At 47.7% G+C, this 16,749-nt stretch overlaps 1 protein-coding gene across 1 annotated transcript in view; it reads left to right on the top strand.

The window, feature by feature from the left end:
• Svil (supervillin) overlaps positions 1-16,188 on the top strand; it is a 207,153-nt gene extending 190,965 nt beyond the window's left edge. The window contains exons 32-40 of the mRNA XM_059263727.1: positions 1,699-1,850; positions 4,062-4,167; positions 5,015-5,222; positions 6,676-6,809; positions 8,980-9,135; positions 10,468-10,611; positions 11,572-11,696; positions 15,800-15,955; positions 16,053-16,188. Of these exons, the coding sequence (XP_059119710.1) occupies positions 1,699-1,850; positions 4,062-4,167; positions 5,015-5,222; positions 6,676-6,809; positions 8,980-9,135; positions 10,468-10,611; positions 11,572-11,696; positions 15,800-15,955; positions 16,053-16,139 (1,268 nt within the window). The 3' untranslated portion in view covers positions 16,140-16,188. The remainder of the gene's footprint in view (positions 1-1,698; positions 1,851-4,061; positions 4,168-5,014; positions 5,223-6,675; positions 6,810-8,979; positions 9,136-10,467; positions 10,612-11,571; positions 11,697-15,799; positions 15,956-16,052) is intronic.
• The last annotated feature ends 561 nt before the right edge of the window (positions 16,189-16,749 follow it).

The raw sequence follows: 16,749 nt of genomic DNA on the forward strand, positions 1-16,749 counted from the left end.
TAGGCATATATACTGATGTCTGCTTTAGAACGTTAGGGTGAAGTTTCCTGTTGACCCATGAATTATATTTATACAGTGAATTTAAGGGCTAAGTCCCAGGGGTGTATAAACTGTCATGATAGGTTTTAACATAGCCTTCTCCAGGAACCTGGGAAACAGAATGGCCTTCTATTCCACGGGACAGAGGCTGCTGCTGCTGCTAAATTAACTACGGGTATCTATAAATGATTCATGGATGGTTCACAGTTACACTTTGCCCACTCAACACTGTGCAAACACAGCCATTTCAGAGCCATAGTGGTGGCCATGGAGTCCAGGCTCTGGAAAATAGTTTGAGGAATTAATAAAACCATTTACTTTAAATGAATTAAAAATGCCATTTACTTTAAATACAGGGGAGTATTTTGCTAAGCAAAGGGTTCTAAATCAGACAATGATGTCCTGACCTCTTAATGACTTAAGTGAGCTTTCTTCTCACCTTCAGACCTCAAAACAATGGTAATTTTATCAACAGGATTGAAGTAAAGTGGAAATGAGGTGATGCAGACCCTGTGGGAACTCCTTAACCCACCTTTTTTTGGTTTTGTTGTTTTGAGACAGGGTCTGGCTAGATAGCTCAGGCTGGTCTGCAGGCCACAGTCATTCCTCTTGAGCCTCTGGCAGCCCAGACTCCAGGCATGTGCCATCACACCTCATTGAAAATCCCCTGGTTATCATTATTTGTTTTTATTTTAACATTATTTATTTTATTTTAACTATTACATACTTGGAGGCTATGTATGTATGTACATGTTCCCGTGAGTGTATATCTATGCTGATGGGCATACATGTTTGTGCCTGTGTGAGAGTGTATATTAGTCAATCGCTCTTAATCACTCTCTGCCTCGTTCTTTGAGACAAGGTCCCCGGCTGGCCAAGGAGCTCCCAAGGATCTGCCTGTTCCCCATACACACCAGCCCTGGCCCTACAGGTGTGCACTCCCTGCCCAGCTTTAGTATTAGTTTTTAAATACGTTTGCATTAACTGCAACTACATTCTCCCTTTCTTGACCCTTTGTAAGTCAGTTTTCTGTTGCTGTAATAAGATCCCTAGAACAATCACTTTTTAAAGAGAAAAGGTTGATTTTAGCTCTCAGCATTGGAGGTTCTAGTTCATGGCGACCAGCTGTGCTGCTTTGAGCCTGTGGCTGCACAGCACATCAGGCCAGAGAATGTTCCCGTCCCCACGCACGCCAGCCCTGAGGTTACAGATGTGCTCTCCGCTCACGAAGCCCCATGCCTCCTGGCTGGGACATGAAAAGGGGGGAAGGTCAGGCCCCACCATTCCGTGTTAGAACTCTGTGTTTTCTCCTTTGCTCTTGATGCTGCTGTAGCAGTTGTTAACATCATTCCTCCTTCAGCCGATCCTCTACTTAGGCAAGTGCGTCTGTGTGAGTCTGGTCCTGCTCTCCATCACCATGTCTCTGGTCACACACTGAGGGGCGGAGGGAACCTGCCTCTGCCTGGGATGATATGCATTTCTCTTTGGGTTCCCAGAAGACCCTTCAGTCAGCTGAGAAAAAGATGGTACCCCTTGTGGTTCCACCACTTGTGTTTATTAACGTCTGGCCCTCGCGGACTCTGGGGAAGAGCGCCAGGCATTTATTTGCTGTCCCTCTGGTGTCCCGGCTCACCTCACCCTCTGCCATTGTGTCTGCAGTGGGAAGCCGGCAGAAGGGAGAGCATCCGGTGAGAGTGGCCGGCAAAGAGAAATGTGTCTATTTCTTCTGGCAAGGCCGGCACTCAACCGTGAGTGAGAAGGGAACATCAGCACTGATGACGGTGGAGCTGGATGAAGAAAGGGGGGCCCAGGTAAGCTCTGGGGAGCCACTGCTCAAGGCCCATGGCGATGCACACCTGGCCCCTGAGGACAGAATCCTCCAAAGCACTTGTGGCCTGGTTCTTCCGCAGACTCCAAACCCTGCCCCACACTCCATCCTACCCCTCTGCAGCTTCGTCCGCAATGACAAGCGTTCAGGTGCTGAATCCAGGGTTCCGAAAGGTCTCCTCCGAACCCTAAATCAGGAGTTTTCCACACAACAAAAACATGCCATCCTCCCTCTTCAAAGGGAATAGCTCCAAGGCTGGCAAGCCTTCACAGGCGCCCTTCGGGTGGGTACAGCCATGCTGGGGAACAGTTTGGGCCTGAGACCCTTAACAAGCAAGTTTCCGCTCAAATGTCACCTTCTGTTATGTGAGGCTCTCTCCCTTCTTCCTTTACTCGGCCCCTTTACCATGGCTTCTGTGTTCCCACAGCTTAAAACCTGCCTCCATTTTCTTTGCTTTTTGATTACTATTTTTCCAGTGACCAACAGAGACCCCAGTTCTCAGGCATGTGACCTCAGAGCCTACACTGTGCCTGCCAGGCACTACCACCCCAATACAAGGGCTTTAAGACTTTTTTGTTTTGTTTTGGGCAGGGGTGGGGTGTCTTCTGGCATCCGCACTGGGGATCAAATTCAGGGCATTGTGTGTGCCAGGCAGGTGCTTTCTGCCTACTGACCTGTATCCCTAGCATGGCCCCAAACGTGTCTTTTTCATGTTTGAATGGTCTGTGCCCTATGTCGCATCCATTAGTGCCGCTAATTTAGAGCTGCCGTGAGACTACAGGCGAATATTTTTACCATCTTGGATGAATGATTAATTGGCAGGAGCGTGAAGGATGAGAGCAGAGAAATTTTCTCTAGAAATAGAGCCATGCTCACTCAGCTTCCTGCAACTCTCAGAGCTCATTATGATCCCCAAAAATAATTTTAAGACAGAATGAATATTTCCCAGTATAGATCACATTTCAAAAGTAGACCTTAGCAACAATGGCATTGTGACTTATTCCGAACAGTAAGTGATTTCAGCTGCCTGTGAAGGAACATGTGTTAACCCTGTGTTCAGAGCACACCGAGAGTGTGAGGTTAATCTCTCTACCTGAGCGTTTCATTTCTTCAATCCAACACATGGAAAAGCATCACAGACTCATGAAACACTGCCACAAAATGGCCTTGCCTGTGCCAAGCAGACCTGAGCTTGGTAAAGTAGCTCATGGTACAAATGCTTCTACTTTTTGGGTATCCGGATGCCCAGGACACCCAGGCTCAAAGAGCATTCCTTCTGTGAGGGATAAAGTCTGCCAAAGTGAGAGCAAGAAGTGTCACTAGCTCCTGACGAGAGAACACCAGAGCAGTCAGGGAGAGCCCTGTCACCCAAGAGGAGACCACTGGGATAGAGTGTTGGCTTCCCATCATTATGAGAAACACCCGGGGTGATTAACTTCAAAAGAGAAGTGTTTCTTTTGGTTCATGGCTTCCCTGCTATAGTTGGTTGGCCATGTTGGCCTTGGGCTTGTGAGGGGGCAGCATGTCATGGTAGAAACACATGTCAGAGTGAAACTACTTGGCTCATTTCCAGGAAGCAAAAGAGATGAAGAGGAAGGAAGCCCCATAACCCTCTTCAAGGATGTACCCCCAGTGACCTAAAGACTTCCCACTAGACCCCACCCACCTCTTAGCTACCAAAGCCTCCCAGTGCATGTCCTGGGAGAGCTGAGCCTTGAGGGCATGGCCCTGAGGAGCATTTAAGGATGTAAATCACTACTGATTCTACAGGAGGGCATCACCCAGACTCACTAAGTCAGCGACTCATCCTCCTCATTACTGAGAGGTGGACCTTGTTAAACACATTTAAATCAGTCATGTCATACCCCTACATAAAATACCATGAAAATGCCCAAGTTCATGTCTCTAAAGAATAGTCTATGACAGAAAAGCAGTGAGTGAGGGAAGTGGATGCGTGAGGCACCAGAGATAACATTCCTGTTTGCAAATTACCGGAAAAAAAAAACACCCATACTTGAAAATACTTTGAAAGAAAGCCTGTGCATTACACTTTTAATACTGCTTGCCTGCAGATGGCCGTGGGGATGGTGATTTCTGTATGTCCTGTGGTCTAGAGTCCCTGAACCAGGCAAGTATTGTCTCCATGACCTTGGCGGCCCCTTCTCTGATCTGTTTTCCATGTTTAAATTTGAAGGTCCAGGTTCTGCAGGGAAAGGAGCCCCCCTGTTTCCTCCAGTGTTTCCAGGGAGGTATGGTGGTGCACTCTGGACGAAGGGAAGAGGAAGAAGAAAATGTGCAAAGTAAGTTACTTTTGGTGTTCGAATTCAGTTTTTGTCTCTTCTCCCTGAAGGTGCTTTGATAGGAGGGTTTTGAAGGACGTCTCGGGGCTGGAGAGATGGCTCCGTAGTTAAGAATGCACACCGCTCTTGCAGAGGACCCACATTCGGTTACCAGCACCCACAGTAATCAAGCAGCTCACAGCCATCTGTAACTCCAGTTCCAGGAGGATCTGATGCCCCCTTCTGGCATCCACAAGCACTGCACTCATGAGTACACACACACACGCACACGCACACGCACACGCACACGCACACACACACACACACACACGCACATAATTAATTTTTTTTAATTAAAACCTTAAAGTAAGTCTGCCCTCATACAGCTGTGTCTTTCCCACTGAAAGCTGCCTAATGCTGGCCTATTACTGCCTCGTGGGGACCCCCACCCTGCATAGCGCTTCCTTCCTGATCTGCCCTTTTCTGCAGGAGGTTAGGAGAGTCATCTTGAACTGAATTCTCAATAACTATCCACACTTTTTATGAAAGTTAAAAAACCAGTAGATTTTCAATTATAATCTTTCCACTGGCCAGCACCCCATCACTAAACTCTTAATAGTTCTCTCTTTAGAGTTTTAGTATTTTATGTAAATCTTGGAAAGGTTTTTATTTTTTCTGCTTTGTGAACTGAACTTTTGGCAACCTGTCTATAACTCTGGAAGACCTCCCGCTGTCCTTGCTCGGCACGTCTTCAGCCACAGGTCCTGCGCCTCTACAACGTGTGTTTTGACAGCACACAGGGAGCCCAAAGGGCCACTCTTCCTGTGCCTGGCTCCTCATAACCCTGTGCCGCTGCTGTCCCCTGCAGGTGAATGGAGACTGTATTGTGTGCGGGGAGAGGTGCCCATGGAAGGGAACTTGCTGGAGGTGGCCTGTCACGGCAGCAGCCTCAGGTCCAGGACTTCCATGGTTGTCCTGAACATAAACAAGGCCCTCATTTACCTGTGGCATGGATGCAAAGCCCAGGGCCACACGAAGGAAGTTGGAAGGACTGCTGCCAATAAAATCAAGGAACAGTGAGTACTGCTACTCCGGCCAGCTCTGCACCGAGGGGATCCCTAGAGAGATGCAGCCAGGCTAAGGTAACAAGGGACGTCCCATATGCTTCAAGTGACTCCAGCAAGGGATTTTTGGAACTACAGCCAGCGCTATGACATAAGTCCAGGAGGCATGCATCTCCACAGAAACCTCCAGCTTTCTAAGGACACACCTGCTTCCATAAAAGGCAGCCATGAGCCACCCACTGTGTTCCTGGAAGGCCGAGGCAGGAGGGACAGGCTAGTCTAAGAGTTTAGGGCCAGTCTGGGTTATCTAGTGAGATCTCATCTGAAACAAACAAAAAACATCAGCAAGGCAGATGTCCCCAACAAGCACAGTCAGATTTTGGCTTCTACCCATAGGTGCCACTTGCTCTGGAGCATTCAGCTTACAGCCTCTGCTGGTAAAGAGGGCCAGCCCATGCCGATGTCTCATAGGGGTCTGAGTATGTGTTTTATTGGAATGGCAGAAAGGGCAAAGTGAAAGAAGAAACTGGGGGGACTATAACATGGCCCTTCTTTAGAAAGCAGGGGAGCCCCACCTGTGTGGCAGCAGCTGGCAGTGAGTTCTCAGACCCCCGCCAGGTCAGCAGCCCGAGGGTATAGCACCGCTGGGGTTCTCTTCTGGGGGCTTCTTGATGGGTAAGGTCCTCAGGAGGAAGAACATAGCCAGAGGGGGCTTGCCACTGTGTCTCTGCTCTCACCAGCAGCCTGGATGGTCTCAATTCCTTAAGAACAGTTGAGTTCTTTCCTAAAAATGGAGTGTTCCACCGCAAAGGGCAACTTGGGTCAGTTCTGTGGGCCCTGAAATGGGACAATGAGATCTGCCTTCCTCCCAGCTCCTCTAAGGTCGGTTCTGGCTAGTAAGGGCAGAGAGAAGAAAAACGAGCAACCTTCCAACAGGCAGACAGATGAAACCAGACTCTCAGAGCATCCTCCTGTGGGCAGTGGAGGTGCGGGAGTTCAAAAGAGGTGGCATGAGGGATCCAAGACCCTTTTCACTTGGGCCACTAAGAACAAAGCAAAATGATGACAAACTCATTCATGTATTTATTTGGCAAATGCTTCCTAAGCACCTACCTGGTGCCAAACAAGGGACCAGGCGGTCAGCAGTGAAATAAACTCCTCTTCGTCCTAATGAAGTACTTGCAGGAGAGGACAGTAAACGGGAAAATGCTGTGTTAGAGACAAACATTTGCATTATCGTCTTCGTGACATATTACGTTATATCTGCCCATTCTTCCCCGGAGCAAACTGGCCCTCCTGCCAGCACAAACGCTGGTAGAATTTTTACAGGATATTTTTTCATTCATCAGTGAGAATTGCTGTTAGGTAGAGGGAGCAAAGCGGCTTGTGGATTTGGTCTCCAGTGATTTCGTGCTCTGGGCACTCCCCAGACTTATGCAAACCTCCCGGCCTGTCTCCCTTGCAGATGTCCCCTGGAAGCAGGATTGCACAGCAGCAGCAATGTGACAATACATGAGTGTGATGAAGGATCCGAGCCCCTGGGATTCTGGGACGCCCTGGGGAGGAGGGACAGGAAAGCCTATGACTGCATGCTTCAAGGTAATGGCACAGCACGGTCCATGGCGTCCGTCTCCTTCTGTTCCTCAATTCACTCACTAATTTTTTTCACTAGAGACCTAATGAGGTCTAGCGGGATGGTTCCACCAGCAAAGCAAGCATGAAGACACAAGATTTATCACCAGAACACATGTAAAATTGTAGGGTACAGCGGTGCACCCTTAAAAGCCTAGAGCTGGGGGAGAAGAACAAAAAGGCCCCTGGGCCTTGATAGCCAGTCTAATTGATGAGCTCCAGGCCAATGGCAGGCCCTGTCTCAAAGGCGGTGGGTGGCTTTCCTTGGGATGCCACATGATAGTGCTCAGGTGCCACATGCATGCATTCACATATACATGTATACCACATACACACATATACAAAGATTTTCTGAGCATGTGCTGTGTACAGCACACAGTAAATAAAACCAAGGGGTAGGTCTCCCAGAGGACAGACGTCTTCTACAAAGGAAGCTAAGCCACACACTGTATGTGACTCATTTTCATGCAAATAAAGTTGCGTGTCATGGAAGAGTGTGAGCATGGAAAAGACAGGATTTTTCCTGGCAGGAAAAGTCATCCACAGCCCCGAGGAAGACGGTATTTGTCTGAGGCTGGTATGACGTGACCAGAAGAGAAGGAAAGTCTGAGAAACTAGATGAGCAGTAGCATGACAAGCTGTTGGGTTTGGCAGTATCCAGGCTGAAGGAAGCAGTGGGAACCCCAGTGAGACAGTTGTCCCGACCAGACCAGGAGAATCTTGAGCAGCAAGCCCCAGGCCATACAGAGACAGTGAGTTCTCAGCAGCTGTGGCTGGAAGGGGAGGCTTCGAAGGCAATGGCTGATGTCCGATGCCTACTGGGAGATGTTTTATGAGACATGAGCATGTGGCAGTTATCAGCAGCTTATGAACTTGGAATCTGAAACTCAGGGATGGACAGGAGAGGCCATCATGGAATGGCATGACCTTGAGTGTGCCAAAGGAGGCAGGCAGAAGGAAGGATTGTGGGACCCACGGCCTTCATTCAGTTGATCTTAACCTTTTAGGGGCTCATAGATCCCTGTGAGAAAAGGGGCCACAATCCTCGCAAAGGACAGAGTGAAATAGGTGTGTACACTGTAGGCATGATTTGGGGATTTGATGTTCATGGCCTAGGAGCTAATTCATAAGCATTTATTGTCATTTACAAGGCAGTAGACAGAAAGAGAACACACAAGACACAGGACTAGATCAGTGGGATGTCACGGGGGTCAAGAGAGGAGAAGGTAGCAAACCCAGGGAGACCCGGAATGCACTAGAGGTCAGAGTGGCTGGCGGGGTGTGTGAGTGAAAGGTGGGGGACCACCTGACCCAGAAGCTGGGAGATTTTCTGAATTTTGTAAAATTGGGATATCTTGGGGATGGGACCCAAATCTAAGCACACAATTCCTTTGCTTCATGCACGGACTTCAGAATGGCTGTCCCCACTCACCAGACTGAAGTAAAGGGGTGTGAACACGTGCCTTCCTGACTTTCCCTAAAATAGACATGATTATAATCGTACAAACTATAAAACAAGCTTCCTTCTATTAACCACCTCTGTTGAGCAGCCAGTGTTCAGCAAGCCGTGTGTCTCAGCTAACCAGAATCCATGGGTTCCTGTACTTCCCATGCGTTTCTCAATAAAGAGACAACTAGGATGACTGTCCTGTAAGCCAGGCTCTCCCTTTATTGCCTCGGTGACCACCTTGCTGCCCCTGAGACCTTAGTGATATTAGGGCGTTGCAATGTATTCCACTCTACCTAGCCATCCTCTGTATCTGGGGAGTGAATGTCCAGTATGTTCTATATTATACAATAGTATAGTGTAGTTGGCATACCCTTAAAAATAATTATGTATGTTTATCCATAATTAAGGTAAATTCCTAGACATGTGACTCCTATATCAATCAGTGTCCTCCAAGACATTGGGCCAACTTTCTTTCTTAACAGAAATTAACAAAAGGAAGTATTTTCTAACGCTGCAAAAAGAACCCCCCCACACACACACACAGAGAGATTTCCCCATCAGAAACGGATATAAACCAAACCCTGCCTATTTTCCACCAGTTCTTTGAGTCGTTTCATGTTTTGCCGTCGGTCCATGCGGAAGCTGGTGCATACGGTGTCCTCAGCTTTGTTCTCTTTTCTTTGGAAGATCCTGGAAGTTTTAACTTCGCGCCCCGCCTGTTCATCCTCAGCAGCTCCTCCGGAGACTTCTCGGCGACCGAGTTCGTGTACCCCGCGCGAGCGCCCTCTGCCGTCAGCTCCATGCCTTTCCTGCAGGAGGATCTGTACAGCGCGCCGCAGCCAGGTGAGGCCTGCAGGGGCGTGGTGGGGTTGCGTAGCGCCCTCCCGGAAGCCCTTCTTTCCTTTCTCTTTAAGGAGTTCTTATCTGCCAAGTACACTGCTAGTGTAGTTGCTTAGGACATCTCCTTTTATCCATCCACCGCAGAAGAAAACAAGGTCAGCCACGTAGCCTTGTATCAGGACCCGAACTCAGTTACATCCTACATCCAAAGAGCCAGTTGACAGTACCATCCGGCATCCCTGCCATTCGCCCAGCCTTCCTCTCCAGCTTCCTGTTTCATGGTCCCTTGTGAGCTGCCCTTGCTCCACCCCTCATGTTTCTATTTGAAACTGGGGAAATGGGAAAGGGGCAGTTCGTTAGGTCCCTCCAGCTTTTCTGCTTCGTCCCATTGGCCAGAAGATGTCATGTGGCCACTCCAGCTGCCAAGGAACCTGGGAAAGCAAGTGGCTGAGGAAAAGGACCTGGGAAAGAAAGCTCTCAGTAGAATTAAGAATGCAGACTAGATCTCCCAATTCCAAGATCAGTAGTGTTCCCAAAAGCCATGCCCTAATGCCCAAACCTATACAAAGGAAATGGGCTCTGTAGGCCCTCCCACTTCCTGCCAATCAAGCCCTTGAGCACATAGTTGGTCCACATCCTGGAGCTGCAGCCCGGTGCCTCTTTTTACCACAGTTGCCCTACCACCAGCTCAGACCTTGGCAGATGCTTACAATCACACTGGGCAGCAGCCACGAGTATCTAAAAGAGAAAGCGACCCCCTGCCCTTGCTTTCCAGGGCTCTGGAGGGATCATCAACACCCACTGGCTTTTAAAGCAGTCCCCAAATGCACATCAGGAGGGACCTCAGGGCCACTGAGCTGTCAAGTTGGAGAGCACTTGCCACATAGAGTTAGAGTCAGGTGGAGGCTTGAAGACAAGGAGGAAGAGACAGGAGGACTCTGCCTAAAATTCGCTTCCCTGTAAAAGAACCATTACTGCTCAGAGCATCATGGGAGTTAAGAGCAAGCCAGATGTGAGCTCCACAGAGGCCAGAGGTGGCCAGCAGCAAGGTTCTAGTGACATCTGAAAGGGCTGCCAGCACTCTCTGGTTGAGCTGGGAAAGGAAGGAAACCAAGAGACCTTTCTTGAGTCTCCTCCTTGTCCTGCTAGGGGCCTTCAGAGGTTAACAGGAGAGGGCGGGGTGTGCAGGAACCTCCAGGGACTCAACACTCTGAACTTTGGGGAGAGGGCTTTGGGGACAGCTGGGACAGCAGCGAGGCGTCTGCTGGGGCAGTGTGCCCGGGAAGGTCTGTGAAGGAGTGTACCTCATGGCCTGCTTCTGCCCTTACCTCACAGCACTCTTCCTCGTTGACAATCACCACGAGGTGTACCTCTGGCAGGGCTGGTGGCCCACTGAGAACAAGATAACCGGTTCTGCCCGCATTCGCTGGGCCTCAGACCGGAAGAGCGCCATGGAGACGGTCCTGCAGTACTGCCGAGGTGAGGGCCAAAGGGAGCGGGCGGAGAGCCACCGCAACGTCCCTTCTGAGATGCCACCGCTCCAGCGCTGCCCCTTTAACTGCTAGAGGCTTGTCAGTGTTAAGATCAATGCATTCTCTGCTGCCAGAACGAAGAGTCCATGTTTCTCTCTCACACGATGAGGCTACCCACATGGTGCATTGTGGAGCCCGCACTGGCGTCCCGGGCACTGACACCCCTCAGTACGTGGGCGTGAGTAGCTGGGTGGCCTCCATGGCTCACCTTTCTCTTCAGGCGGCGCCTGCATTAGAGAACAGAAATGCGCTCGAACGGGCTACAAGCCAGTGCCAGCCTTTCTTTGGGATTGTAGCCAACAAGAGAAATAAAACAAAACTTAAAAATCCATAGTAAATCCCTGGTTTCTTAACTAGCATCCACATGAAATCTGTGGCCTTTTACGTAAGGTAGACGCCCGTAACTAATGCCCTGTCTGCATGTTGACAGTTTACTGGCTCGCTTAACACACCTGAGTGTGTACAGTCCATTCTTTCCGTGGAAAGCTCTTTGTGAACAACCTTTCAATGCTCACCGGCACCTGGAAGATGCTGTCATTGGCTGTCACATGCTATTGAAGCTTGTCCTGCTCAGGGGAAACCGCCACAGGCAGATGAAAGGGAAGCAGACATGCCTGGTGGGAGTTCCCAGGAGAGCTTTCTGTCCCCCTAGGGGTCCAGAAACATTTTGTCAGGTTCCAAAGTAGGGGGGTCAGGTCGATGTCACATCTGTGTGAAAGAGATAAGCATAAGAGTCGCCTTTCAGGTAAAGCAGCACCCAGGCATTGTTATGAGTGACTCACAATCCACATTTTAAATGTGAAAGTCAGTGTTCTGATGGAAAATGGGACAAAAAAAAAAAAAAAAGGAAAAACGGAGAGGAAAGGCTCCTCGGGTCCACTGACATGTGCATTCTGCATCCCTACAGGAAAGAATCTCAAAAGGCCACCCCCCAAGTCTTACCTTATCCATGCTGGGCTAGAGCCCCTGACGTTCACCAACATGTTTCCCAGCTGGGAGCACAGAGAGGACATTGCTGAGATCACAGAAATGGTGAGCTCCCCAGCCCCACTCCCCAGCCCAGGCCTCCGCTGGCCTCTGCACTGGGTGACGCCACCAGAGGGAGAAGCATCAGACTGCACTCTGGATGTGGGAACAAACTGTGGGTGTGATGACATACTCCTATAATCCTAGCACTTGATGGCTAGCCTGTGCCTTACAGTAAGCTCTGGGCTAGCCTGGACTATATGCCAAGAGCCTGCACATAAAGCGGGGACATGCTTTTTCCTGTTGCAGTGTGCTCCCTACACTTCCTGGACTTGGCTTTGGAGAAGCCTACTGGGGAAACAGTAGAAGCAGTCCGATCATTTTCTACACGTAATTTTCAGGTTTAAATACAAGCAAAGACACAAATAAAAGCTGCTATTGCTTCTTCTGTTGGAACCCAGCCCACTGCCTCTCCAGGTGTGTGGAATGCACAGCCGAGTCCTCTCAGGTTAAGCTCTTGTGGAAGAGACACAGGCTGCAACACGGGAAGGAATGTGCTCAGGTAGCCAAGGGAGGGAGCACATTGTGACCATCTCACGGTGTTCCTGCAACCACAGAGTCTCACACCGCATTATAGGAGATGGTCCTCATCACTTCGCCTACCAAACATACATTTGTTCCCCACTTGGAGGCTTAGCGTGCCTGTGTAGAATTTTTTTAATTGAAGAGTTAACTTCACTAGCAATAAAAATTCCAAGGGTTGTTTTAATTCAGTGGGAGGTAGGAATTTTCCATTTTAATTGTGTTACTCTATAAGAAAAAGCTGCTTTTTGGGGGGTGCAGGGGGAACAGACCTGATATCCAGAATTTACAAAGAACTTAGAAAATTAAATGTCAAAGAAACAAAACTACCAAATGGGGCTATTGGGATGAGCAGATAGCTCTCAAAGGATTACCAATAACTTTTTAAAAGTCTTCAGCATCCCTAGTCATTAGGGAGATGCAAACTAAATCTACTTTGAGATACCACCTCACCCCAGGCAAAAATATGATCAAAATATATTGTATGAAAGTCTCAAAAAACAAAACAAAAATTTAAATTAGGTGAATAAATAAAACCCTTATTTAGTTTCTTAAAAGAAAGAAAGGGAGGGAGGGAGGGAGGGAGGGAGGAAGGGAGGGAGGGAGGAAGGAAGGAATCTGACTACAAATGTTGGCAAGGATATTGGAGAAGAGGTACCCTTATTCATTGCTGGTAGGAGTGAAGATTACTATAACATTATGGAAATCAGTAGGAAGTTCCTCAAAAAAAATAAAAATAGACCTACTATATGACCCAGCTATACCACTCCTGGGCATATACCCAAAAAACTCCATCTCCCACCACAGAGATATCTGCACATCCATGTTTATTGCTGCTCTATTCATAATAGCTAGGAAGTAGAACCAGCGTAAATGTCCATCAACAGGTGAAGAGATGATGGAGATGTGGTACATATACACAATGGAATAATATTCCATTGTAAAGAAAATGTAATCAGGAAAATGGATGGACTTGGACATATAGTATTAATCAGGTTAACGCAGACTCAGAAAAACAAACACATATTCTCCCTTATAACAAATAAATCTACATACATGAAACTCTTTAGTCCATTCACTTTATTCTTCTGAGTCAGTTTTCTCTCTACACAGCTTCTTTTCTGCTTTCATACTTAGCTCCTCTCTTGCCTGATTTCTCTCTACAATTTTCTGCTGTTCTCTTTAAGTTCTATCTTAATTCTCCCACCGTAATTCTACCCCATCTAGATCTTTCCCATATAGTTCTCCCCCTTCTGGCTCTTCCTCATCTTCCATCTCATTCTTCTAGTTCCTCAATGTAGTCCTCCCAAGTTTCTGAGGTTTTCAGTTATTTACCCATACAAAGCAGCAATTCTCTGGCCAAGGCAAGGTCACACAGGCTTGAATTCTTACAGGGTCAAAAGGAGGGGCAATAAGATTCACACAAAGAGCCGGGGCGGTGGTGGCGCACGCCTTTAATCCCAGCACTCGGGAGGCAGAGCCAGGCGGATCTCTGTGAGTTCGAGGCCAGCCCAGGCTACCAAGTGAGTTCCAGGAAAGGTGCAAAGCTGCACAGAGAAACCCTGTCTCGAAAAACCAAAAAAAAAAAAAAAAAAAAAAAAAAAAAAAAAAAAAAGATTCACACAAAGAACAGTAATTGTCAGCTATCATAGCAACCCAAAAGGGAAGTGACTAGTGGGGAATAGAATCAACTGAGGGCTAAATTCAGTTAGAAGGGAACTTATGTGCTCGAACTATATTCTTAGAAGTGGTTAGTTAAAATGTTAAGAGCCTATAATTCGCTAAGTAACAGGTGACAAGAAAACTGCCTTACTTTTCTTTGGTGCCAAAGTTTGTCAAAGCTTATCTTCCTTTGGCTGTGCCATTTCCTGCCAGGGCAGGGAAAGTGCACTCGGTAGCTAGGCAACCTGAGTCACAGCTTGATGTACCTGGTAAGTACAAGCCCTTTAGTTCTGAGTTAATTATTAAAAAGAGATCTAGAGCTATAGATAGCACTTGGAAGAGAGGAGGGTTAAGCTTAATAACCATATCCACCTGGCCTTCTCTAACAGATAGCCTGGATGCCATCTATCTGCAGTCTGTTCTTAGAAAGTCTGGGAAGTTTCTCAGATAAGATACTTTCGTCCAGAGAAGGTCCTGGCCAGATGTCGCTAATGACGATAATTACAGAAAGGCCTGAAATTAGGGATCTTGCTGTGTGACTGCTGTTAGCACAGTTAGGAGATGTTATCCAAAGTCTTTAATTGTATAGGGGAAACTGTGCCCAATGGATGATCAAACACACTGTTCTAGAAATGGAAAAGCTACAACAGCACATGAGAAATTCATTGCAGGAAATGGCTAATATTCAAAAGCCAATATCACCAAGACTCCTTAAGACTTGGCTTTATCCTCTGGAACAGCTTTTGCCATAGTCGGCTGAATTCCTACTTCGTATTTCTGCAGCTCATAGTAATCCCTAGTTAGGGTGACAATATGTGGAATTCGCAATATGTGGATCTCAGAGCCCAGCACTGCAGCTGCCTCATGGAGCCCAGACAGAGGTTGCCCCTCATATTTCCTCATTCACTGTAGCTCATCAGGCGGGGGGACTGGGGGGTACTGCATAATGTTGAGCAAGCTTGAAATTAAAACTCACTGTGTACTGCTCTGGCGAGGCCCAGCACTAAGCATGTTACATTTGATTTCTCACTTAATTACCAGGACAGTATATTAATGTTCATCTTACTATTGTCCCCACTTTACCAGTGTAGGAGCTGAGGCATAAAACACTTGCCTCGAATCTCTGAGTCACCAAGAGAGTGGTGGTCCATAGGTACAGGCCAGTAGGCTCAGGGCAGCACCCACCTCTCCTCCAAGATTCTGCCCCATAGATTGCTGACGTTGGCAGTAACTTGAACTCATTCAGTCACCATCCAACTGCCCAAAGGGAGGGCAGCACTTCCCAGACCCAAGTATGAGAGATGGAGATGATTTTCCCAGAAAACCCGCCCCTGTGTGTGTGTGTGTGTGTGCACGGGCTTGAATGCATGCATTTGTATGCCTGTGTGTGTGTGTGTGTGTGTGTGTGTGTGTGTGTGTGTGTGCATAACCCAGGGCCTTATGCATTACTCTACCTTTACCTACTTTGTGTCTCATTGTGGATTAAGAAATGGAACCTGGGGGAAAGGGAAAGGGCATGACTTCTTGTTAGCTTAATTATTTTAAAATATGTTCAAACAAATTCCACTATGTAGAAGCATCTAATGTTTTGATTTCAGATCCAATAATCTTTTTCTGCTGTTGACTCATAGGTAAGCTAAGTCCCTAAACATTCATTCATTCATTCATTCATTCATTCATTTATTCATTCATTCATTCATTCATTCAGAAGCAGTTCAAACACAGGGTTGATTTGAAAGTTGGCAGAGGGAGAAAAGCTCTGAAGGTCAGGAGGTAATTCCTGGATATTCCGAGTCCCCACTCCACAGTGGAGTGATATCATGCTCCTGACCAAGCTGTGCCCATATGGGACAGAGCTGGTGGTCTGCAAGCTCCTTATAGATAACAGGAATCTGCTCAAATGTTCTCTTGCTCCCTCTCTCCAGGATACTGAAGTTTCCAACCAGATCACCCTGGTAGAAGATGTCCTAGCCAAGCTCTGTAAAACCATCTATCCGCTGGCAGATCTGCTTGCCAGGCCCCTCCCGGAGGGAGTAGACCCTCTAAAGCTTGAGATTTATCTCACAGATGAAGACTTTGAGGTGAGTGGCCGGCCCCTTGGCTGGGATGGTGATGACACACTGGTGTGAGCATCCTTTCACTAGGCCACTCACAGGGCGTCTCTTACATTTCCCCCAGTTTGCACTCGACATGACCAGAGATGAATTCAACGCACTGCCCACCTGGAAGCAAGTGAACCTGAAGAAAGCTAAGGGCCTGTTCTGAGGATGTAATGACAGGCGCCACCAAGAGATCACTTCCGGTGCCTCTAGACCAGAAAATGGCTATTTTTTTTTTTTTGGACTGCTATTTTTTTTCTGTCAAAGAAGAAAGTATTTTTGAATTAGAGTTTTTCCAAACCTGACCTTATTAGCTCGATGGCTTGTCCAGGAGTTAAGCATTTTGTAAATGTGTGGGAGAACTCTTGGGACGGCTCTTTTCCATGGTTCAGGTAAACTGAGAAAGGCATCTCTTCCGTTCACTCAGCCGAGCCCTGCCTCAGCGGCCGCTGTGACCCTACCCTCCTGTTCCAGCTCGGCATTACCTTTTTTAAAGCAAGTCTCTTTATAAAGTGTTATTTTGATAGTTTGTGGATTCTAAATATATATATATTTATATAAACACCGTATAAATCCAATATGTATTTAACAAAGCAATATGTATTCATTCACTTTCAATTTTTTTCCTTTGGTGTCAAAACAATATTACCAGGTAGACAGAGTCACTTCTGTTGCGTTAAACCTGCCTCCAGGCTGTCGTCCATCCCGTCCCCCATGCCCCCACTCAGGAGTGCCTCCTTCAGCCTTCGGTCTGGCTTGTGCTGAGTTCTGCTTCC

The sequence above is a fragment of the Peromyscus eremicus genome, chromosome 5 (genome assembly GCF_949786415.1).
Source record: "Peromyscus eremicus chromosome 5, PerEre_H2_v1, whole genome shotgun sequence".
NCBI classification, from domain to species: domain Eukaryota; kingdom Metazoa; phylum Chordata; class Mammalia; order Rodentia; family Cricetidae; genus Peromyscus; species Peromyscus eremicus.